Genomic DNA, 24568 nt, shown 5'->3' with positions numbered 1-24568 from the left:
CTCCCTACAGGCCCCCAGAGACCCGCAGCTCAAATAAAGACAGCAAGTCTGCACACATAAACACACTCCCTCAGTCCGTGCGCAACACAGAAATGGTTTCCACTTGCCACGTAAACCTCCTCTCCTCTCCAGCTGCTTTTCACATGCACTACATGCCTGAGCGCTGCGTTTCTTTTTCTCTCCTACTAAATTTCTGAGTGTCTCCTGCTCATCTCACTTTGTTTTTAAATATACAGATTATCTTTGATGATTTAAAGATGATCTGAATCTCCTGAACCTCAACATCCTAAAAGAAATGTGAGCAGCATTTGATCCTAAAATCTGAGATAATTTGAGTCAGATTGTTTTCTTTAACAGTCGCTCTTTTCTTTCTTTCCTGTGTCTGGAGAACATATTATTTATTGTATCACCGCGGTATCTTGTCAATTAAAGATACTTCCTTTAGGGTTTAGTTGTGGCAGCATGTCTGTTCATCAGTCCCGGTTATCTGACAGTGCTTTATGCTGACTAGCTCGGTATCTGCTGTCAATCATAACAACTCCATTGTTAGACAGAAGATACAAGATCAATAATGCAGACTTTAACCTCATGCTGTGAGAAGTCCCAGTCTGAGGACAATAAATTAGATATGGGCCAAAATCTTACTGAAAACATATGAGGGATGAAATCCCTAAGTATATAACACAGTTCCCTTTTAAATTAGTTTGTTTCCCCCCACTGGTCTCTACCACCTAGTATCTGTCCAATAAAAAAAGAGAAATCACTAATAAAGTTCACTACGGACAGTGAAAGTTAAATAAGATAAGGAAAATGGCAATGGAGCCCGACAAAAAGAAAAGCATCCATGATGGTGACAAAAAGATGACAATATTGTCATGACGAAAAAGACGTGTGTAAACCTAAGACGTTCGTCTAATTTCTTCTGCTTGCCAGGTAAACACAGTTCCTACTCGAACCTCTAACCACTAGCAGTTTTGTGGTGAACGACAACATTCTCCTGTTCAGGGGCAGGGGCTCAGTAAACTCTTATGGGAGACCAGCACTATGTAATTATGGAAACGATAAGCTGCAGCTACAGCACAAATTCACCACAGACCCACTGCACTTTATCTCCTGTCCTGCTTCAAAAGAGAAAGATCAATCTTTCAGCTGCGTTAACCACTAATGTCCAGCATGGGGACCATGGGTATGGAGGTCTTGTACAGTATGTGCTCCATGTTGATTGGGAATATTAAATCATAATAAGCACCAGACAGTAACAGTGCGTTATTATTGTTTTCACTGGTAGTCTTGATCCCATTGAATAACTGATTGTAAACATAAAATACAGGAGATAACATCTTTTATATCAAACCAAACCAAACCATGCAGGATGAAACAGCTGAAACTGTGCATGCAAACTTTGGGCTCTATATGACGAACTTTCCAGACAGCCGATATGAATATAAATGGAAATCAATCTAATATCTTGCACAGACTGAATGTAGGATTCTTGACACACACACACACACACACACACACACACACACACACAGCTGAAATAAGACAATTTTTCCATTTCGCTATGTATCTGGAATTCCCTGTTACGTAAAGCCTCAATACCATGGAACATATAATGAAATTAGATTGGGGTCTTATTTCGTTTGGTGGCAACTCCGGCACAGCTTTTCCTCCGAGTGCATCGCCCACATAAAAATTAACTTACAGGTCATTTACTGAGACTTTCAAAGCCCAGCGACGTAACTGTGGCAGATTGCAGGAAGGATGGCCACAGAGACTTTGCATCTGATTGCAGGGCTTGCATGTCATTTTGTAATGCACAAGGGTATTCTGAGACCGCATGCATGCAAATGCACTCGCACACAAATACACAACACTTGCACAGCTGTTCACTAAACCCCTCTCATGCCTTTCCTGCTGCCTCCTACGCCTGTCTCCCCATGCTCAGCTGAGTCACTCAGTCTTTGTGTCTTCCTTAAGCTCTATCACATACAAACATAAAGCCAACAGCCAACCCTGGCAGGGCAAATTTACAGAGGACCAAACAGGTGGTCTAGTTCTCCCACCTAACACTGTTTTACTTAACCATTTCATCACAATACAGTTATCTAACAAAGTGATCCGACAAAGTGTTAGATCACGATGTGTTTACAGAGCATGTACTCTGTAAAGCCTATAACATTGTCGATGAAATGAAAATATGAAGTATCAAAATCAATCCAGCAGAACCAGAGAAGTCATCATTTTTATTTCAAACTTGGACTGCAACTAACAATTATTTTCATTATGGATTAATCTGTAGGTTATTTTATCGATTAATAATTTTGTCTATTATTTTTTTTAATGCCAGTCACAACTTCTCAGACCATGGTGATGTCTTAAAATTGTCCAAAACCAAAAGATATTCAATTTACTTTTATATGTGATGAAGAAAAGCAGCAAATATTCTCATTTGAAAACTGGAACCAGAGAATATTTGTAATTTTCCTTTAAAAATAACTGCTGATTAATTTATCTGTCAATCACTCTATTCCAAGCGTTCTTCTTCCTTGTCATAACCTGGTGCCTACATTACCCACAATGCAACCTGACCTCCAACAGTTTGGTCAAAGATTTGGGTTGTGTTTTGCTAGAAGTGGCTTATATAGCCTCGAGGTGCTAGCCAACAGATGTCCCACAGATATTTTTCATTTTCAAACTTGTATTCAAAATCACAATATCATTCATGTAACCAGTAAACACAGTAAAGACACAATAACATTGATGGAGCATAGAATAACTGTAACACAGATTATCCTGACTGAGGTAAAAAAAAGATTTCATATCCTTACCTGATTTACGTTTGCCAGAGCCTCCACAGTCTCTGAAAAGAAGGCAACACCAGAGGAGCATGGTCAGTATGAGTGTGTGTGCAAGAGAGGTCTGAACATTAACAAGACTTGACCACTACAGTAAGCGATTACAGCTAAATCTCTGCCTGCCCGGGACCATCTGAATGCAGTTGGCACCGCAAGTAACAGCCAAACCCTCGTTGAGAATGCATGCAGAACTTGACCCGCCACTAACAAAAAGGGAGGGAGACAGAGTGGGATACAACATACAGTACGGGTGTGTGTGTGTGGAGGACTACAGTAAGTGTGTCAAGGACAGTAACAAAACAAATCATCAAATCTTTTAGTCAAATTCTGCCGTGCGTGGATGTATCTGTTCAAATGGCACACATGGTGTGTATGAGGGTGATGCAGCTGCCTCTGTTTAACAGAACAGCATTTATTTACATGACAACAGTATCATATCCCATAGATAAGTCCCATTCATGTTTAGATGTGAAAGCGTCTTTCTGTTCCAAAGTACAACACACTGAATGGATGAGCTTTAGTGTCAATGAACCCACTCTGTGCTTTCACGTTCATCGGGGTCACGGAGCACCAAGTTGCCCCTGACTGCGTGCACATTTACTGTACATGTCTGTGTGCTCCTTTTTGTTTGGTTTGATTTACTTCTATTTAGAGTTAGAACACAACATTTGCATAATCGTAAACCTGTCACTGTTGTTGGATCGAGCTAGACGAAATATGAAGCTATTACATTAGTTTGACAGAAATTAGACATTTAGAAGCAAAAAACAAACAAACCAAACGACACGATAAACACAGTATGAATACATTTAAAAACATTCTCATTAAATTGATGTCAGTTCAATTTGAATGCTCATGTTTCACTCACTGTAATACAGGTACATAAGTGATGATACTTCCCATAATTACTTAATCCAAATGCATAAAGATTTTTAAAAAAAGACCGACATTTCTAAATCTGGGTCTTTATGCATGTGTGTGGTTTGTAGCTTGTTGGCTGACTGCACTTCCTCGTTTAGTGAACTGAGTTGCAGAGAGAGCACACTGAGGAGAAGCAGAGGTTTGACGCAGATGTGAACAGACACCTGGCTCTCTGTAGAGGCCAGCAGCAGGACTGGAGCCATGGCCAGTTATGGATATGAGTACATGTTTGGATAAACCTTGTCCAACATTTGCCAGGTTACAGCTTGTTCATCAATCCTCTGTGCTTCATTAATTCCAGTTAGCAAGAAAAGTAGTAGAATTATAACTATTTTTTATCAATTTCTGAAGTATTTTATAATGTTCTAGAAAGAAGCTGTTTCACACTTAGAGGACAATAACAGAAATATAAATGACCATTGAAGCTGTAGTTCATTGTCTGGCAGTTATCCTCTTAGGATTCCCCTTGCTCAAGCTGAGCAACACTTCTTGCTTAATCAAAACGTTTTTTTTGTTTTCTTTTTACCAATAACTGTATTCCTCTGTTACTTAATATAAAGTAATTTTTGGCACAAGGCTTCTCTGTTTCCAGATGCATGAACAAATACGAGTTATGAGATATTTCCAATCACACATGTAATAGTTTACAGCTCAGTTCAGCTTCATTGCTTACTTAATTTTGAAATAAAAGAACCAATTAAATTGGATTGTGACACAGTACAAAACTAAGTTAATACAACATTTGTGCCAAGCCAACCTAAAGAGGTTTGTAGTTTATTAAAAAATAAGCATAGTCAAAGCAGATGATGCACAAAATACCACTGCGAAGAAACCAAATCTGTTTTAAAAATCAAATCGGCACACACATCATATACGCTGCGAATAGCTCACAGATCATTTTCAAGACGGAAAAGCGAGCAGGGTGAATGGCAGTATTTCTTTAGGTAATGTAGCATAAACTTGGGTATAAATTACAGCAGTATGTTTATGGTGATGGTTTCAGACATTAAAAGCATGTTTATCAAATTAATTGTAATACATGTCTTAAGTATTTCATGACGTGTTTGTTTTTGCTAAAATCTGGTAGGGTGGAGATGCTACTTGAGGGAAGCACAATACTGTAGAGGTTTGGGGAGTAATGATAGGGATGAAATGGATGCTTGACCTGCTCGCTTGTGACCCTTCCAGCACAGAGCTGGAATAATGTTGTTCCCAGGAGGAGACTGAGCGCACAACTCTGGCTCTGTTCCCTTTTCTCCTATCACCAATAAAATCCAATAAAGGAGGAGACGGTAAGGGGAGCAAAAATATGTCCAAACACTAATAAATGCTTAAGACGGCGCCTGTGTTTTTAAGTTATACATTTGAACCCTTACAGTAGTAAGTTAACCAATAGAGAGAAGTTGGAAGATAGTCTTTACAGTTTTGCACGCGCCCATGCCAGGAGATGCATGGGATGAACACGTCATTAAAAATCCAAGCCTGTAAGAGTCCATCCTAAGGTTGAGTTGAGAATAACCATCTGTTTGCACATAACTTTAGCTCTCTCTTTGTAGGTGGGCCTATTAGAAATGGAATGTGTGAGACGTTATTCCTTTGCTCACGTTTCTCAGCCAAGTCTGTCTGCTCTGATTCATGTTTACAATACACAGACACTCCTGCCTGACCTAAGATTAACCTCTGCGGGAGTGATCTCCAGCTCAGGGGTCAATAGGTCAACTTCATTAAACAGGAAATCATTATGCTTATGAGCAGAGGTCTGATTTGAACAGAGAAAATTGTGTTGTAGGTTGTTTTTTGTGTGCATTTCCTTAAAATATGCAGATTATTCAAATGCTCACAAAAACACACACACACGGTAAACTTGTTCAAACAGGCCGAAATCTCCAGCAAAACTTGGTCATAATGACACAGTGATTACAGTCTAAAGAATGTTTGACCACATGTCAACACTAACTTCCATTGTGTGTCATGATCTTGGTTGTTTCCTGTTTTATTTTGAAATGTTCCCTTCCCCTTGTGTCATGTCTTGTATTACTTCCTGTCCTTGTGTTTTTCCCTCCCCTGTGCTTGTTGATTTGATCCTCTTGTGTCCATGCACCCTGCCCTTGGGTTTTTGCCTTTCTCCCCGAGCTGTGTCTCGTTCCCTTGTAATTAGTGTCTGTCTATATACATCTGTCTGTCACACCACCATTGTTCCTTGTCTGTTTGTCATTCACCCTTGTTACTGGATGTTTTCCTCGTGAATCCTTGTGTTCCCTCGTGTCATCCTGGTTTGTCTTTTCAGTTTACTTTTTACCTTTTGTATTTTTATAGCTTGATCCCTCGGTTGTTTTTGCTTTGTACCTTTTTGTGTTTTTCAGCTTTGTTTTAATAAAGCTCGCTTTTTGTTAATCATCCTCATCTGCCGCTCTGCGTTTGGGTCCTCGCACCTTTTCTCCACCATAACATTGTGGTGATACACCGATTAAGTTTAAGGATGTAAATAAAATACTTCTTACATTGTCTCTCATATTAGTCATGTTGTGTTTACACAACTGTGGGGACTCACCTCCTATTTGGGGACAAAAACCAGGTTCCCACAAGGTAAGTCATTACATTTCAGGGTTAACTTGCACTTGTCAACGTGCAATATCATCCTAAGTGAAAGAATCATGTGCGTGTATCGGTTTACATGCATATGCAACGAGTCCACAGGAGCTGCACCATCATGAATGTACATCTGGAGGAATGTGTTTCAAACACAGGTTTTGTATCAACAGCAAGATCATATCATATTTTCTTCAGTGATGCCCTCCACATCTTGTCACACGCAGTTCTGCTCAGATCAGTCTATTTTCTAATCTTTTCAATTTTCTCTTATTTAGAACTTTCTATTGATACAAACAAAATTCACGAGTGGTCCGGACCTGACGTGGAGTTTAAATATCATACTGTAATTAACAAAAATAAAATATTAAAATAAGACAAACTTCATATTCTGTTCCCTGAATCATCATCATGGCCAATTTACCAAGAGTTTTTATTAGATTTTGTCATTCTTATTGGCATATTTTGGCAGAGGCATCTCATACAGTTCAGCAGTTGTTGACAGCTGTCCCGGGGTCTTTGCGCCGGTCTGTTCAGTATCATCCTCTGTTGCACCCGATGTGTAACATCCCCGACAGCAGGGTATGATATTATCCAGTCTAATATTACCATGACACGTCTCCTTGATTATTTTTTTATATGTCGAGTAAGTATACTCCCCGCTGGGTCCAATATGCTCAAACTTCCAAGTCTCAACGTAGATGTAGAGCTTGAATCTATTAGACTACAGTACAACGGAACAAACCCACCAACCTTCAGAGTAACAATACAGTTCAAGTACCAACGTAAGAGCTCACATGCATGGAAAGACACCCATCAACATGTGAACAAAATAAGAAACTGATTAAATAAATGTAAAAGCTGCTATGGTTTAATCTGAGTTGTATGAAAAGTAAAATTGTATTTAAAAAGGGGAGTATGGATGTACGCATTTGTTTACGGGAATCATTCATAATTATGCCTTTACCCTTGACCAAGCTGGCCTCAGAGCTGCAGATGGCTTCCAGGCGCTGCGCTGCGGCTGCACACTGTTCCTAAATAGTTAAGATGGATCAAATGCAGAGGACACATTTCCCCATGGGGATAAATAAAGTGTGACTTACTTGTTAGCACTCTTAAATACAAAGCAAAGTCACATTGCAGATAGAGCTGTAAAATATATTTTTCAGTAAACAAGCAAAGTCATGGGCTGGCATTGACCGCACATATTATCTCAGCAAAACACCTTAAAGCTAACTGAGGTAAAAAGTAAAAGACTTGTTGCCAAGTTTAAAATCTGCATTAATGTCAAACTTACTTTGCAGTGTTGAAAGAATGATTGATGGTTAAAAACATTTGTTATCACAAAGGAAATCTAAACTTTGATTAAATATAATCAGCATGTACTCTCATTAACAGTAATTTGAGGTATCCCCAGGGCATAAAAGGATTTGTTGACTATGAAAAACATGGTTTTATAATCAAAATCTATGATAATGTCTATTTTCTATATTTGTCACCAAGTTCTCCCAGAAGTTCCCTTTAGGCCTTTTAATCTACTTTAAGGGAGGACATCATTACTTGTTGCGCAAATGTGTACATGTGACTGGAAGTAAGCATCACTTTGCATCAGAAAGATTTAAAAGCACTCACTGGAACAATGGTTGTAACTATCAGACGTCTGAGTTACCCATTGTGATACATATGTTTCTACACTTAAGGGATCACAAGGGAAGACAGTTTTGAGCTGATTTTGCTTCCCTCAAGCTAAGAACCTTCCACATGGGTAAAGCAGTATTGTTTTATATGCAGTATCATTTGAGTTAAGTTCACAAAGCCAAAAACTATTTAATGTATTTGTCAACATAAATCTAAAAAGGCCAATCAAACATTAAAGATAGAGAAAGACACATGTCTTTATTCTGTCTATTTTTAATTAGACTGTTTGCCTGTGTTTTGTGCTTGTCTGTCTACACTATTATTATGATACTAACACACACACACACACACACACACACACACACACACACACACACACACACACACACACACACACACACACACACACACACACACACACACACACACACACACACATCAATCTAGTGTGATACGATCAGTCAATCAAAATTGAAGAGAAACATGTTTGCAAGCCTATTGCATGGCTCCCTCTTGTGATGGAGCAACGTCACATCCATTTAAAACTTTAGTTTTTTTAAATGTGCAGTGACATCTGTTGACCTTTAGATGGCAGTAGCAGATGAGGGTTTGACAAACAACATTGCCTCACTGCTGATGCTAACGGTGCCAAACCACCGACAGACATACCAGTAAAATGTACCTGAAGCATGTTTCTTGGTGGAGAAACTGTTACCCGTATGACTGGCCTCTTTATTAATGACTGTAATTGTAAAAGAGAAATATTGGATTGATTGATTGATTGAACTCACATTCAAATGTCACATAGATAATGTTGTGTGCTATTCTTTTCTAAAGACATAAAACCATCTTTCCAATGTTTTGATGGACAAGGGTTGTTGAGGCAGTTTTATGTGATGCGACACATCCTCTTTAACTCTTAATCTTAGTCTATCACTCTGCCTTGAGACGTATTACCAGTGATAGGGTTGGGTGGTCTCCTCTTCAAGAGAGAGACGCAATACTTACTGGTATCTTTTTATCTAGGATGAATAATTTGACATTATTACCTCTCAGAATTGCTTCGTCACTCAGACAGGCTTTTCAGACACGCTCTACTGACTGGCTCTTGCTTCATGTCAGATAGGTCTGAAGCACCTATTTAAAATGAATTCACTTATATCTTTTGGACATTTTAGAAATGTCATCTTAAACCGAAAACTTTTACATAATTGTATTTTATTTTAAATCTTAATTATCCTAATGTATCTATCAAGTTATTTTCCTTATCAGAACGTTTTATTGGCTTTTATGATTGTATAATGGTATTGCCCCTTCTCTGTTACTTTATCTCTTTGTTGTTGTAATTGATTTAATGTCATTGTATGTGTCGAGTATAAAGAAAGGTTGAATGTATGAATGAATAAAACTGCTTTTTACATCCAGTACTCATGTTTCTGAACAAATGTATAATCATCACCTGAGCAGCAAAGTTCTTATTCTTTATGCTGTTTTCAAATTGTTTGCAAAAATATCTTTCTTTCTTTTGCTCAAAATTTGAAAAAGTAGCTCTCCATTTCACTGTATTTGTTCAACTATAGCTGTAAACAGTCATTTTCCCGACCTATAACAGTTTAACACTGACAATAAATCTTTTTTTTCATCAGACCTCACACATTATAAGTTTATGGCATCACAAAATTACCTTCTTTGTGGTATTGGCAACTTGTGAAACAAATGAATAACACCATGAGAGGCATTTTGAAATGGTCCCAACCGCCAGTCTGTGAACTGAGTGCTTGGGTGGCATTGCTTTTAGACCTCAACGACTCAATTTAAATTGAGATCCTGCAAGACTGGAGGAGGATCTCACTTTGAAGTGGGATTAACATGAATGGGCAGTGGGGGTTAGAGGTGGTGGGTCTGGTAGTGGTAGTGGGAGACAACTCAAGAGGTTACTCCACCACATTTGTCTCCTCGAGTGTGTTGGGATGAGTACAAACAAAAGACAAAAAGAGTTTAAATTGATATCTTTGTGAGGAGAAAATACTATCACATATTACAATTAAACATGAACCAAAACGAAAGAATTGAATTCAAACAAAAAGTTATCTAGCAGCCGGTCTGTAATTACTCCCACGCTGACTTTGAAGCGAGCGTGACAAATGACCTGAGAGCCTTATCTGCTCCCAGACTTGAACTCAGCTCCACTCTCATGACACCACTGACCCTACACATCTGTCATGCGGATCAGGTGTCACCTCCCAGAAATCATTATGAATAATACAACAAAGTGCATCTCAAGCACAAGCCATCAATCATCTCTGAGACACACAGCAAAGCCTCTGGATCACGCTGGGTCAGTGTGGGTGAAAGAGAGTCTGAACCACACACAGTCTGCTGCTGTAGCCTGTGTTTACAACCCACCAGAGGGCAATGTTTGGTATCCAACAGTTCATATAAGAGAGATGATGCCTAATGCTCTATGATAGCTTATGATTTATAAAGTATGCAGTGATAGTTACTCACTCTGTGGGAGGGTTGAGGTCATCTGACTTTGTCTCAAAGAACTTAAGGACCTCATCACTTTGGGAAAGGTGGGTGGGAAGCTTCATCAGAGCCTGCGGGCAAGAAAGGAGGGCGAAAGCTATTGGTTGCGACAAAAGAAACACATATTTAAAAAGGTTGCAGGTGTTGTTAAAAGAGTGAGTAACCAGTTTATAACACTTAGTCATTGTACAGTCAGTCGGATGAGAAGACCAGGCGGAGATGTGGAGGGTGTGGAGGGGAAGGAAGGCTTTGAGCCCGGAGCGACGGTTAAAACAAAGGAAAACACACAAAGGTGATATAGTACAACAACTGCCTGTCTCAGCTGCATAGGCGTTCAAAATGAGATACTTCAGCCCACTAAAGGTATCCTTAAAGGAATAATATTGAAAATAAATCTTTAAGCTTCTTGCTTTCACAGTAAATCTTGCTTATTTTCTTTAAATGAAAACTGTTGCCACACTTGGCAACGCACCTGCCCCACATTCCCTGCTCTGACCTAATGAATATAAGAGGCGCAGGTAGCTTTCTGCACTCCTACTACAGTTTAAGTCTGCTGATTCATTCTTATTCTTTGGATTCTGTTTTACCCCTGTGTGCCCCTATTTCCCTCGTTTCCTTTATAGGCTTGCCTATTTACATTGGTGACAGGAAATGACCAGTGCAGATAGAGCCGTTGCTTTCCTGTTGAGGCTGGTGGGGGAGATAAATGTTGAGGCCTGCCTTGACAATGCGGTGGCAAATGTTCAAGGAGAGGAGCATTGTCATAGATAAAGTGCCGTTCCAACCAACACGCACGCCAAACATGAGCACTCATCCTTTATTTTCCGAGAAGATGTATTGCGTAAACAATAGACAAAGTGGTAGTACGGACACAAAGAGAACATTATGAGACCTACTGTACAGCCTTTGTCTTACTTTGCAGTAATTATCCAGGTGCTTCAGCCTTTTGACGGCTACATCTCTTATGTGACTTCGGCGAAACAAGACTTTACCTGAAGAAAAACAGAGCACTGTCAGTACATATGCTAATACTAATCTTCACTTAATAACTCACTAAGGAGACTGACTGCTAATATGAGTGTTTATATGCATGAAGCCCACTAAACAGTAGGATTGTGCATCATATTTGCTGTGTGTAAGGGAATACAGATCACCTAATGTTGACATTACAGAGAGCACTAGTCAGACTTGAGCTGTACAGCTTGTCTAACAAAGGATCTCTTCACTGCTCTCCTCTGCTCAGACCCACAATGAGTTCATGAGATTAGACAGATCCCTCTCTGCTAGCCTACTACTGCCATGGCATACCAAAAATTGATTTTGCTCAGCTGGAGTGCAGTTAATGCAGTTAATAAAACAATGCAATGTGGTGGGTCAGTGTATGGAGTATGTGGGCGTGCTGACAATAAAAATTGATGTGACAGTGATATCAGTGTTGTGCACACTATGATGTGTTTGTCACCTGGCAAAAAAGGAATAATCCTCTTTTTGGGGTCCTTCTGTCCTCCGTCGATTGGGAATTTGTCGAGGATTCGCATCTGTAACAGTGAGGGGGGGGGGGAAGTAAAGAGTGATTTGTGCAGCGAAACTCAAAAACAAGTCTGTTTGACTGCCTCGGAAACAGATGGATGCCGATGTAAATGGCAAGCAATCATTAACTTGTAACCGTTTGATGCTTAAACCACATGAACTGCGTTTTATCCACCACAAGCTTATCAGTCAAAGTTGAAAGTGGAGGAATCTGAGAGGAGAATAGAAACAAAAAAAAAGGGGTTTCAAACAGGAACAGTCGGCCTTTTTGTTTTACGGTACATGAGTTCAACGTGGGGTGTAATTACTTATCGTCCGAAAAGCTACCGTGTTGTGAAACTACAAAAACAGTTTCACTTTGATCTCTGGGGCAGCAGACAAGGTTACGGCACCCACACAAAATCCAAAGCAAGTTCCACTTAAGGAGCTTAAAAAGCCATCAGACGGGATTATTAACACTTTAATGGTAACACTTGATACGTCGGACAATTTTCTATTGAGAGACAAAGGGTGATAAAGACAGAGAACAAATGATAGAAAGCATGCTGTGTCAGGTCTTTCATGATGACAGCTCACTATGATTTCCTTCTATGTGTAGCAGTTTGGAACTCAGCATGCGTCTACTTGGATATACACGTATATGTGTGTGTGTCTAAGTCCCATGTGCCGTATTGTGAATGATGCACAAGGTTGTTTTGTTGAGTGCTGATAAAAAGCATGGATCGCAAATGCGTTAAATGTGTGTGTGCATGTGTCTGTATCACGGACAAAAGTTTCTGGTTTCCTGTTTGAATAAATCACAATACCATGAACGCACATGAGAGCATCCGACAGTAACAGCAAAGAAATCCAGATGCAGCCCCGCCTTTTGTTCGCTCTGCTTTGCCTCGTTCCAGATGTGCTCTGTGAAACGGCAAAGACTCTGACCGTCAAACTAAAGCACACTCAACATGGGCGGAGGAGACCGGGGGTTTTGGTCTAAACCGGGCCAAAAAAAGAACCAGGTGGACTAACAGAATCCAGCTTGGAGGGTGAAGTGCGATCCACTTCTGTCTGGGCCTGCAGGAGTTGTTTGAAGGACTTCTGCTATGTAAGAAAGTGGTTTTGTTTCTCTTCTTGTGGTTTTTTTTCTTTCTTGCACTCTTCTGCTGCCTTTGCTAAATCCCTAAACTTCTGGGCATGGCATTTCCCCTCTTCTCTGAAATATAGACAGCCAAAAAGAAATGGTTTCTTTTGAAAGGGGCAGCCATCATTATTGTGTTTTAAGGTGGAAATAAAAGGGCTGAGTATAAAGAACAGCTCTGGTTAACCACACCTGCACACACACAACACTTCATGGTAAGATTGCTGATCTTACTTGACTTGTATGCTCAAGTTAAAAAAGCAAGACATCAAATATGTATACCAGACTTCTCCTTTAGAGAAAAGGGCAATAATACAATTTTACAGTAAGGACAAGCCCAGTTACGATAGCTACGTTATCGATATATCGTACGATGTATGGACGATCATTTCTGTTGACCTCAATATTGCCCGTTGTGTAGCCAACCTGATGCCAGAATAAACAGCAACTTTTTCCTTACCAATGTAAGACTTGCACAATTTTATGTATTGTTTTAAAAGTGTGGTATTACATTATTTATGTTTTACTTATTTAGGAAATTTTAACGTTTTCACATTCCAGTTCCAATGTCTGGATTTTCATAAGAATTACACGTTTGTTGCTCTATGAAAGGGTGTACTTGCATTATTATATATTATCGTTATATCAGTGCCATACAATGGTCTTAAAATGAAAATAATATAACTCATCACAAATATTTTCTGGGACGATGTATCGTCCAACAAAAGCAGTTATGGTGACAGGCCCAGTAAGGGCTGTAAGTGCACTAGCAGCTGTATTGTTTGTCTGACACACTCATCATGTTATCAGCCTCCCAGCTGGATGTAGCCATACACTCCCTCTAAGATGGGAGTGTCACTCAGCACCTTCAGAAAATCACCTCGCCCGACAGAGAGGCATGTCATCCAGAAGCGATGATGACCTCAACCACCCCTCCCGGGGGGGATACATTTACAGCTCAGGACAGGTGTGAAAGCCATTTCTATGGCAACAGCCACACAACTTGGAACAAGACTCTGAGGGAAAACATTTCTCACGTTACAGGGGACTTGGCCCTGAGATGCTGTGTTTACTCTGTGTTGCTTTCGTAAACTCTGCACGGAATACGTCAGCGTATTGAGCTGCAGTGTCAGCTAAGTGTTCCCACTGGGGGAATGAAGCATGTAGCAACAGGTGCATTGATGTAATCACGTTTCCCGGTCTCTTTTTTTACACACTTAATAATCAGCGTTGTGAATAAAATGAGAGAAAAATAAAGTGCAATAAGCTGTCAATCATCTCTATTTTGGCGGCAATTCAGCATGTGAAGTGATGGACATGAATCAAAGTGAAGAGAGGAAGTCAAACAGCTTCTGTAAACTGTAATGATAGTCATCGAAGCGTTTAAACGTAATTGCACTGACAGGAGTGGAGAGCGAGGAAGAGACAAAGAGACACTGCTTTGTGCAACAGACAAAGAAACGGTTCTGAGAGGAATCTCAGACCGGGGGATGTTTGGAGGAATGTTTGAGTAGGAAACAATATGATTCCATCTCTGGGTTGGGTTTTGACATCTACTTGACAGTTGTTTACTGCAGAGAGATTATGATGCAACATCCCTCGTGGTCTCAGATTTATAATGCATGTCGTTACAAAAAGTGCATTGTCATTATTATCAGAAACAAGTGATATAAACTGACATGTTGTGCTTTTTCTGGTACTAACAAATTAAAAAGCGTTAGCGTCGGTTGGGTCTGAAGACTACAAGGAACTGAAAAGGAAAATATCTGTTGGTGTGAAGTTAAAAAGAAGTGACCAGACCTCTGTAGCTCCTCATCTCTGCTTTAGGCCAGAAGCTCGAGGCCGCTACTTAGCCGCTACTAGCATAATGCACCAAAATCTTTGTAGTTCCTTTGTAGGCCTCAAGTTTTGACAACTGAATAAAAAAGATGACATCTCTGGTGCTTCGATTTTGCTACTTTTTTTAAAACTGCCCATCGTGAGTCAGACAGCGTTATAAGTGAAAAGCTAAAATCGGTGGAGTATTCTTCTAATAATAATAATAATAATAATAATAATAATAATAATAATAATAATCTTTAACTTTAGACTATTCTCACCCATTAGTGTGTCTTCCCTCAAATGCTACTCCAGGTTTGACAAAATAACCTTGTTAAAGTCTCATCTTGTGTGAGCAAAGTAGGCCAGATAAATTATAACGCAGACAGAGCAGAGCTGACCCCGGTCCAATTCCCCAATCCAAAAATAATGACGACTAAGGGATTTTTGGAGAAGTTTCTGTCCAAAAGGAAACCAGGCCAGCTTGTACACTCCACAATTCCCCTGAGGAATGCTGTGACCCATGTGCTCTGTCCGCTGTGGTTGAAGGGTGTGGATGGGGGGAGGCTAACTGTTCGACACACTGACCATTTCTGCTCACCTCAAACGTATGAAAAGCATTTCCCTTAACACCAGAGACAGCATTTGGTGGAATTCAGGCTCAGCAGTATGAGGCATGAAAACAAACGTCTTTAAAACGAGCAACACGTTGAGCTTGACTCTGCGTGTGGATGACAAAGACTTCACTTTAGATCAGCAGAAAAGACTAAGAGAGAGAAAGCATCAGCTAAAAAGGAGATCCTCCTAATTTACGATTATTGCTTGCCAGAGGAGTTATAAGTTATGTTTAGTGCACTAGAGAGGTCTAAAACATTAGCAGTGAGTGCATCTTTGGACATCCATTTAGTAATAAAAATGGATACCTCATCTATAAAAGACAAAACCGCAAAGCTGCCTGTTGTTGGCGAGGGGCTTTATATGAGCAGCTGTACAGTGCTGGCTGATTGTTCTTGTAGCAATTTCTTAGCGTTTCTTGTTCTGTGACCTTTCTTAGCTTTTTTCTGAATTCTGAATTAATGGCTATCCGATGAGATCATGGTCACATTTGTTAGGCCAAGGGTGTCAAATGCATTTTCTTCTTTGTCAGCTTCTAGTGAGCATAAAACACCCAATTGTGCTACGAAGACAGAGAACTGTTCAGAGCTGGGGGGGGGGGGGGGGGACATTGTAGGTGTCAGTTGGCAGACACACAAACGAAAGCTCAGTTTCTGCCTGGAGAAAAAACTAATACTTTAGTAAAGGCGGTAGAAAACGAGACTATAGGTAGACTCAGCGTTATTGAACTCATAAGGAGACATGGATTAGTTAAATAGCGGGCTTCTCTAAACTTCCAAAGGAAGGCATCTTCCTTCTCATTACCCCAACCCCCAACCCTTTCCTGACCGCAACTTCCTCTTTATTTCTTCCATAGCATTCTGGGATTGGTCCTTGCATTACCCAGACTACTCGTTCTGTAAGTAGCCCAATAGCTTAGCTTTGTAGCTGTAAGTATTCAGTACTTTTAATAATGTTGTTGACATGATATCTTTTGTCTTTCTTTTTTTTCACCTGCTCAGTCCAACACTTCCAGTGTACTTCGCTCTCGTCACTTCATCTTTCACCTACATGACTATGTTCATATACATACAAATAAAACACACTATCCCCACCCAAATTTTGTATAGACAGCTGGAGACTGTTGTTCTTCACGGATTACCGTAGCCAGACAAGCGCACCGCGGCAGCAGGGATCTATGGACAAGACTAATGTTTACAGAGACAGGAGAGAAGCTCTGTTTCCATCAAACAGACCAGAGCAGCATTTTCCTGGCTATTAGCAAGAGACCAGAGAACAAAGGGTTTCCTCTCGCTGCCTCCAATACAGCCAGCCCACCAGAGCCACAGCACTGGAGAGTGCAGTCTGGCAGAGAGAGTTGGAAGACGAGCCAGAGACAGTCTGTTACAAGTCTTGATAAGGTATGCACTGATTTAGGCTTAAACCCTTCATACTGTTGCGTAGGCTACTTAGATGTTCCAATATTTCTAACAAACAAACTATACATAGAGACAATTTAGCATTGTGTGGATAAAATGTAAACTTGAGTCACTGTAGGATGATGCAGACTGGATGTTACTGGATCCCTAACAAAATCATGAGCCCTAACTGCCCCATGTTGTTCTCTTCCTGTATCTGCTGACTGGATTTCCCCCTATTTCATTTTTTCCTTCTTAAATGAGACCTTTCACTGAGCAAACCGCCTTCCAGCAGCTGAAAAGAAGGACGGGACCAAAAAGGTCAAACTGACCTCACAGAGTTTAGCATGAAGACATTTTCAACACACAATTTAAAGCTGTAGAACTTGAGCCGCTCTTGTATTAGGTGACAGTAGAAGTATCCAGTTCATTTACGAGCACAACATACCTGTAGTTCAAAGAATTTACTGTATCTCCTGTAGACGACATGGGAAGTGGAGTCCGAGTAAGTGACGTTGATGAGGTACACCTAGTGAGAGAAGCACAAACAAGAGAGGCCCATTAGGAGCAAAATCACTTTGTCAAAGACACCGCGGCACCACTTTAGCTCGCCGTGCCCTAATGACACAAAGTGCATTCCCGCTTGACTTAACTTCAAGAGGTCGTCAAAGGTCAAATAAACTCGTTAACTTTGTCTGTTTCCGTCGCACATTGGAAATACATCAGGGGTCAATGAGAGGGCCAATAGATTTGAAGTATTATGTCATTAAAACTAATCATAATGAATGACATTTGTGTTTTTGAGAGCAGCTGATTGAATGCAACTCTGATTTTAGTGGTTTTTAAAATTCTACATTGACGATGACAAAAAGCTATGAGGCAGTCGTTTCAGGTCTTCAAACATGACCTTGCATGATTGTTCTTATGATATAAAGATGTTGCATTTTAATGCCTTGTGTAACTAACAATTTAGCATTTTTACTTTTACAATGTCCATCTGAGTCCACTGTCTGAGGAAAATAATGATGCGCAAATGATGTCAACAACTTCCAGCACTTCTATCTATCACCGGGAATAATGACAGGGAAGAAGTGTTTACTCAAACAGAAGCTGAAATGGGAATCGCATTTCCTTGGCAGACATCAGTCATCTACAGAACAAAACACCGTCGCCGGAAGTTTTCCCAAAATAAATTCTCTATTTGCCTCAACAATAAAAGGAGCCCACAAACAATCGTGCACGCCCTGAGGTTCGGAAACAGATGGCTGCACCTAATGCATTTCCATCTGAGCGCATGGCACAGAGTGTTTACAAAAGCAGCATTTACACATATGGTGGCAATCTACAAGGGCAGCAGTTACTAGTTTGAAACGCAGTCTTCAGTCTGCGCACAGTTCATTACAGCGAGAGTGTGCGGAATGAGATCTCCAGCAGCTCGCTAATTAGACACAGGTGGCACGACCAAACAGCATGGCTCAAAGTGAGGGTGTGCGAGGTCAACGTACATCCCGAAAGAACCGAGAACCATGTTTATTTTTGAACATGACAATATAACTTATGCAACAGAAAACAATCTGAAATGAACACATTGCTAGGAATCAATTAATGTGTCATTTGGAATTGATGGAGATGGTTACGACAAACATAACACCTCATTCGCCTCGAATTGTAATTTAATGCAAGATAACTTCATTTCTGTACAATTTAAATCAAGTAAACACAAATGATTCACATTGGCAGTATGTGTGGGCTCATCTGCATTCAATTACCACGTATATGTAGCTGACGGGCACATTTTTACACTAAATATTAATGGCTGTATAAAACAAGGGTGTTCATGCGGTGAACTGCACAAACCGAAGACTGGCAATTGGATCTCATCTCTCCTAAAATGATCCCCCTCTGGCAATGTATGTAAACAAGGATTAGTTGCCATGCACTCTCCGGCTCCACTGCCATGAGTCCCTGGAAGGAAGTCACACTTGAACAGTGGGGACAAAAGACAAAGGGTTGCTTCTTTCCTCTCTCAAACCGGATAAGCATTTCCAGTTGCTTAGCTCATAGATAATGAGATTTTATTTTTTTTCTCCCTCTTCTTCCCTCGCGGGGACTTCCCAGTCCACCCTCACCTCCGGCTTCAATCCCAAGGGAAAGTCTGTGCCCTATGTTTAGTGGCCTCCGGGAGTCTCCCTCAACAGGAGATGGATGATGCAATTGATCCTAACTCTCAGGTTAATTAATCCAATTGTACCTGATGGACTAATAGATTTTTGCAGTCCCACTGAGACACGTCTCATGGCTCAGTGGATTTGATTACTCAAGTCAGTAAAACAACACCAAGACCAGACCATGGAGTCAAACAAGACTCTAAAACCACCCTAGCTATGTTTGACCCATCACGTTCACTATTCATGCAGTTTAGCATTTAGTATATCCTTTACTGTCTTCATGTTAGCTAAGGAAATAGTCAATTCAATTGCATTTCAGTTAATAAAAAAAAAATGTAGGCCCTCAAACCCCAGCTGTTATTCAAATCATTTGTTTTTATACAATTTCTGGAGCTAAAATGAGAAAATTGTTGAAAATCCTTGTTTTTTGCGACGTTTTCTTTAAAAACGTACGTGTCTTAAAGTGATGCATCAAATTATTCAGAAGCACAACTTGACTGGTTAATGGCGCGAGATGAAAAGTGAAGGGATCGCTCAAGTGTATAAAATCGATTTGATATTTGCTAAGATATTTCAGTCTACAAGAATCAACCTTGATTTCGGCCTCGCTCTTCTCGATACACCATAATAACCTGCAGGACTGAGAATCTACAAAGACAAAACTTATGTTTATGATTTGTGTTTGCCTCCCGTCTCCTGCGGATAGTCTACGTTTTATGTCTTCTTTTTTTTTTTACATTATATTTAATGAAATGTTCTATTTTTCGCCACAACCAAAAGGTGCAAAACGATCAACACAAAAAGCATCAGACATCAATTCCTCCCTCCTATGTTCCCATCTTTTAATCATGATAACACACTTTCCCTAATCTTAACCAAGTAGTGTTTTTAATAATAATAATAATAATAATAATAACTGATTGGTCTTTTATATCTTGCTTTATTTCCGATTGAAATGTGTTAATGGGAAAACTTTTGCAATGAAGATAAACATCAGAGCGGAAACTTGCTTGCTGTTGGGAGCTTTCGTCGTGGTTGCTTATCTCTGTATAGATTGTATTGGCCACAAAACGATTCATCTACAAGGCGTGAAAAAAAAAAGGACAGCGGTCAAATTAAGGCACCCACCAAAAACAACGGATTGGAAGGATCTTCATCACAGGAACTATAGATGCTGGTTTGGAGAGAGAGAGAGAGAGAGAAGGAACAAACTCCTTGAACTGGAGCAACGTGAGTACAATGACATCCTCCAATGGGACTTCAAGGATTCATTCTTCGTAATGTAAGTCGCTTTGGACTAAAGCGTCAGCTAAATGAAATGTAATAATGTAATAATGAATGGTTGGAAAGAAACTGTCAACGCGCTTCGCTTCCTGCTAAATGGTGATGATGACGTCTTCGCCAAAACAGGCAACATGGTTTTTTAATCTCCAAAGCCTCAAGGATAATGATGGAAGTAAGTAGCTCTTCACTGGCCATCTGATCAGATATTCAGCTCCCTTTAGAGTATTTTGTTCCAGTACAGGTGTACAAATCAGACTTACCTGGGAATATGTCTGGTTGAAAGTAGGGATTAAGCCCAGCTCACCATACGGGTGTGGCGGCGCACGGTTGGTACTTTCCCTCCGGCACACTAGATCAATACGACCCTTGGTGTTTTAAAGAACAGCAGTACACAGAATCCTTTCAGCTAACATGGATCTTACGTGGAAAAGAATACATGACCCCAATATGAAAATGGGGTACCTCAAAGAAATGGCTTAAGAACTAAACTGGAGCTTTTAGATGGTAAATGAGCTTCTTGGCACTTTGCTCATTGCACATGACCCTCTTTATTCTAGCATGAGACAAAAATGTAACTGTTCTGCTTGCAGCTTCTCAGTGGGTGTTTGGGAGATATGTTTATGTGTATTAACATATTTACATAACTGCTGTCAACTTGATGTTGTGTTAGTGTTGTGAGCTAGGGCAGGTATTAATCTGCAATACTTTCGGACTACAAACTGGAAATGTGTCCATATCATATAATCCCAACTCCAACTGAAATTAAATTGCATATTTGTTACTTTCTATGGCGTACATATATTTTCTGTACTGTCAAAAATATCAGAAACCAAAATATTAGTTTCCCATGTTTTCATTAATTTGCCAGAATACCATAAACGCATACAGCCAATCAAATTACTTCATTTTCAAACCATAACTGGATAAAGCAGTATTGACACTTTGGACTACAATCATAAGACAGATGGCCACACTGGCTACAGCCAGCCAGCAGTCTGCTCCACAACACAATTAAGAGCCACAGACTTTGAACAACACTTTGTTTGATTAGCCTTCCAAGTCTCCCCTGTTATCCATTTTTACAAACACGGACACATCTTCTCCTGCACCTCGGAGGGACCAAACAGTCAACAGAGGGGAAAGTACACTGCTAATGTCAGTTTGTAGGCTTTATTAGGCTAATTAGCTGTAGCACAATAAACAGCATGTAAACATAACTGCTGGCTTGTAAACTACAACCAAACTTTGTTTACTCTCATTCTCTGTCACTCAGCCTGCCAGACACAGACACTGACAAGTCCCTCCACCAGCCCCCAAAGGGAGTAGTTCTGTTAATTCCCCAAATACCTTTTTCTTCCTTTTAATAATAATAATAATAATAATAATAATAATAATAATAATAATAATAATAGTAATAATAAACTATTGACACGTTGGCAATCAGACTACATGTGATTCCAGTTGGTCTTCAAAGTCTACAGCTATGCTAGCAGCTCTGTGTCTCACATCAAATGTCATCCATCCATCCACATTTCACTCAAATGTGTATATATGGTAGCACGAGAACATTTCAGGAGACCACCAAAGTCATTGGGATTCATCCTGTGGACTCTAAAGATGTCTGTATAACACTTCAAGGCAAATCAATGCAACAGTTTTTCAGATATTTCAATCTAGACCAAAGTGGTTGACCTACAGACCGATATTTCCATCCATAGAGCCGCTAGCACGGCTAAAAATGTCAAAATATGGTTTCCAACACGAGAGCAGAGACACAGAGAGGAGACAACTTACATAGTGTTTGGAGGGATTCCGTCTCTTCTGCACGTCCACAACGTTAACGTCAAGGACGGGTCGGAGCTGCATCTTGACACACTAAATGGGATTTGCGCCACGAAATACTCTAAATGCTACAAAAGAAGATGCTCAGCCATTAAAACGTTGTTGAATATTGGGGGTGGGGGGGGGGGGGGACACACACAAGAGAATTGCCTTGAAATGACTGCAAAGTTAGTAGAAGGAAAAAAAGTCTCCGCGTTCAAACTTTGGGTGCATCCATAAAAACGATGGTGTCAGGCGGTCCCGGAGCTTCTGAACTCCTTGTGAAACATGACAACGCAATAAAAGTGGCTTTCTATCTGTCTTCCCCTCCCTCAAGGGGGGCTGGACTGCTGCAGCAAAGTACGGACAGCAGGGCAGTGCATGTCAGTATGTACGGGGCGGTCCCGCTTCAGCTGGGTGGACACACTGCACGAGACCCTTTGAAGAAGTGTTTCACTTGCTTTTTCTCACGTGTAACATTGAGCAAAACTCTTGTGCTGAAAACCATCAAGTTTGGAGACACATTTAGACAGCCTACATGATGATCACAGTTTCCTGTGCAATTAAAGTGGATGGAAAAGAGAATAGTTGTGTTGCCTTCAAATGTTCCTGCCACTTCCCACATACACACACACACACACACACACAACATTGTTTTATTTCGCAGGAATAATGGCATAACTATTGGGGAGCACTGATGATTGAAGTTTTGCTTGTTTTTGCTACATCTTTGTTACAATAAACTGTACTTGTCTGCATATGCCAACAGATGTTGTATTTTTTAACTTTAAGAAAGCTCCTTGTATGCTCAAACACGCATGACCAACTACATATAAATATACAATGTGTCTGCTTAACTGACAATCACGTAACATATCACTTACACCGTCCACTTTGTTGTTCATTTCAAAGTGACCGTAGGATTTCCGACAGCACTTAAACTCGGCATATGGCAAATTACTCTGCTTCCTTCTAGTGGATGAGGCATGAGCATGAAGGTGAAGAGGAGAATAAAACATCTTGTTCATTCTACCACACGGGGGCGCTACACAACACAGAAATTGATTTTATGTTTTGTTTTTTTGTAGAAATGGAGAGCAAAGTACATTTACAACAAAATATGATAAAGATAAAACACATTTTAAGTAAGTAAGTTATTAAGTAAATAACAATAGACTATAGGGTAGGCTACACATTATATAGTCAGGTTATAGAATATGATTATTGGTTACAAAGTTATCTATGCAACAGTTTATAACGTAGATTAAATAAGAGTAAACTCAACCAGCTACAACACTAAAATGCTTCTTATATATTAATACAGTAAAATTGTAAAAAGATCTAAAGGTATATATTATTTCATTATAATATTATATATTATAGATATATTACTTTAACTTTTGCTAATAACATTTCTGAACTTTTTAATGAATTTGTACATTTATATTGCAGAACTTTTTGTTGTGATTGAGTATTTTTTTACATTGTTTAGTATTATAACTTCTAAAGGATACGAATACTGCTCTCAATAACGTGATGTGTTCAGTGTCAAGTTATTTACCACTAAAGAACAGTTCAATCTGAAAGACACAAAAACTAAAAATTAGTGGGCTATTTTACAATAATGTATGATCTAATGATGATTACAAGGATAAAGGATCAATTATTGTTGTACCTTGGATAGTGTATTGAAAAGGCGACTTAGCCTACAGACCAACTTTTACTGTGAATTATTCTAAAAGTAAAACTAAACTAAATAAATCCGTTAAGTCTATGCATGATCTGTTGCTAAACTTGTAGGTTGGCATAACTCACAACAGTCCCCACCTATGACTACTTAATTACTGTGAATTAGCTGGAACAGATCAGTTAGCCTACATCATCTAACTACATAATAACATAATGTGGGCTTGAACAAAACAACTTCTACCATTTTTTTCCTCCTCATGACGACAGGAGCAAGTAGCATGCGTGGTAGAGCCGAGGGGCTGAGTCCTGAGCCGCTACGTCCTGCCGAGATGATCCAGGAAACAGATACAGCTAACTAACTGCGTCAAGCTGTCTACCGACAGACCAACTGACAGCGGAAACGTCTACATCTAGCTTCCAAAGTAAAAGCAGTTAGTGGGCAACACAGAACCAACCTAACCATATAGTGATGATAACGTTACCCATAACATTTTTATTCAGCAAAACAGTGTAATGTATTTTAACGCTACGCTTGACAAAATAAAGGTGGAAATATGAATAAAATGTAATATACAAGGAAATAAATAA

General features: G+C 39.8%; 1 protein-coding gene and 1 long non-coding RNA gene across 4 annotated transcripts in view; both read right to left on the bottom strand.

The window, feature by feature from the left end:
* Positions 1–22701, bottom strand: part of LOC115020028 (SH3 and PX domain-containing protein 2A-like) — a 49630-nt gene extending 26929 nt beyond the window's left edge. The window contains exons 1-6 of one of the 3 annotated variants that reach the window (XM_029449866.1): positions 22265–22701; positions 17467–17547; positions 11998–12073; positions 11451–11527; positions 10515–10606; positions 2832–2863 (exon numbers count right to left, since the gene is read on the bottom strand). In XM_029449866.1, coding sequence (XP_029305726.1) covers positions 2832–2863; positions 10515–10606; positions 11451–11527; positions 11998–12073; positions 17467–17547; positions 22265–22336 — 430 coding nt within the window. In that variant the 5' untranslated portion in view covers positions 22337–22701. The remainder of the gene's footprint in view (positions 1–2831; positions 2864–10514; positions 10607–11450; positions 11528–11997; positions 12074–17466; positions 17548–22264) is intronic. The other 2 variants (XM_029449867.1, XM_029449868.1) reach the window with 2 other exon arrangements.
* Positions 22702–22973: 272 nt separating this feature from the next.
* On the bottom strand, positions 22974–24320 carry LOC115020472 (uncharacterized). The gene is made up of 3 exons (XR_003833577.1): positions 24222–24320; positions 23853–23871; positions 22974–23336 (listed from the first exon to the last, which is right to left on the bottom strand). It is a non-coding gene; the product is annotated as an uncharacterized LOC115020472 (long non-coding RNA).
* Between the last annotated feature and the right edge of the window lie 248 nt (positions 24321–24568).

The sequence above is a fragment of the Cottoperca gobio genome, chromosome 15 (assembly GCF_900634415.1).
Source record: "Cottoperca gobio chromosome 15, fCotGob3.1, whole genome shotgun sequence".
Taxonomy (NCBI): domain Eukaryota; kingdom Metazoa; phylum Chordata; class Actinopteri; order Perciformes; family Bovichtidae; genus Cottoperca; species Cottoperca gobio.
The sequence above is the reverse complement of the archived record's forward strand: the minus strand, read 5'-3'. Positions and strand labels throughout refer to the sequence as shown.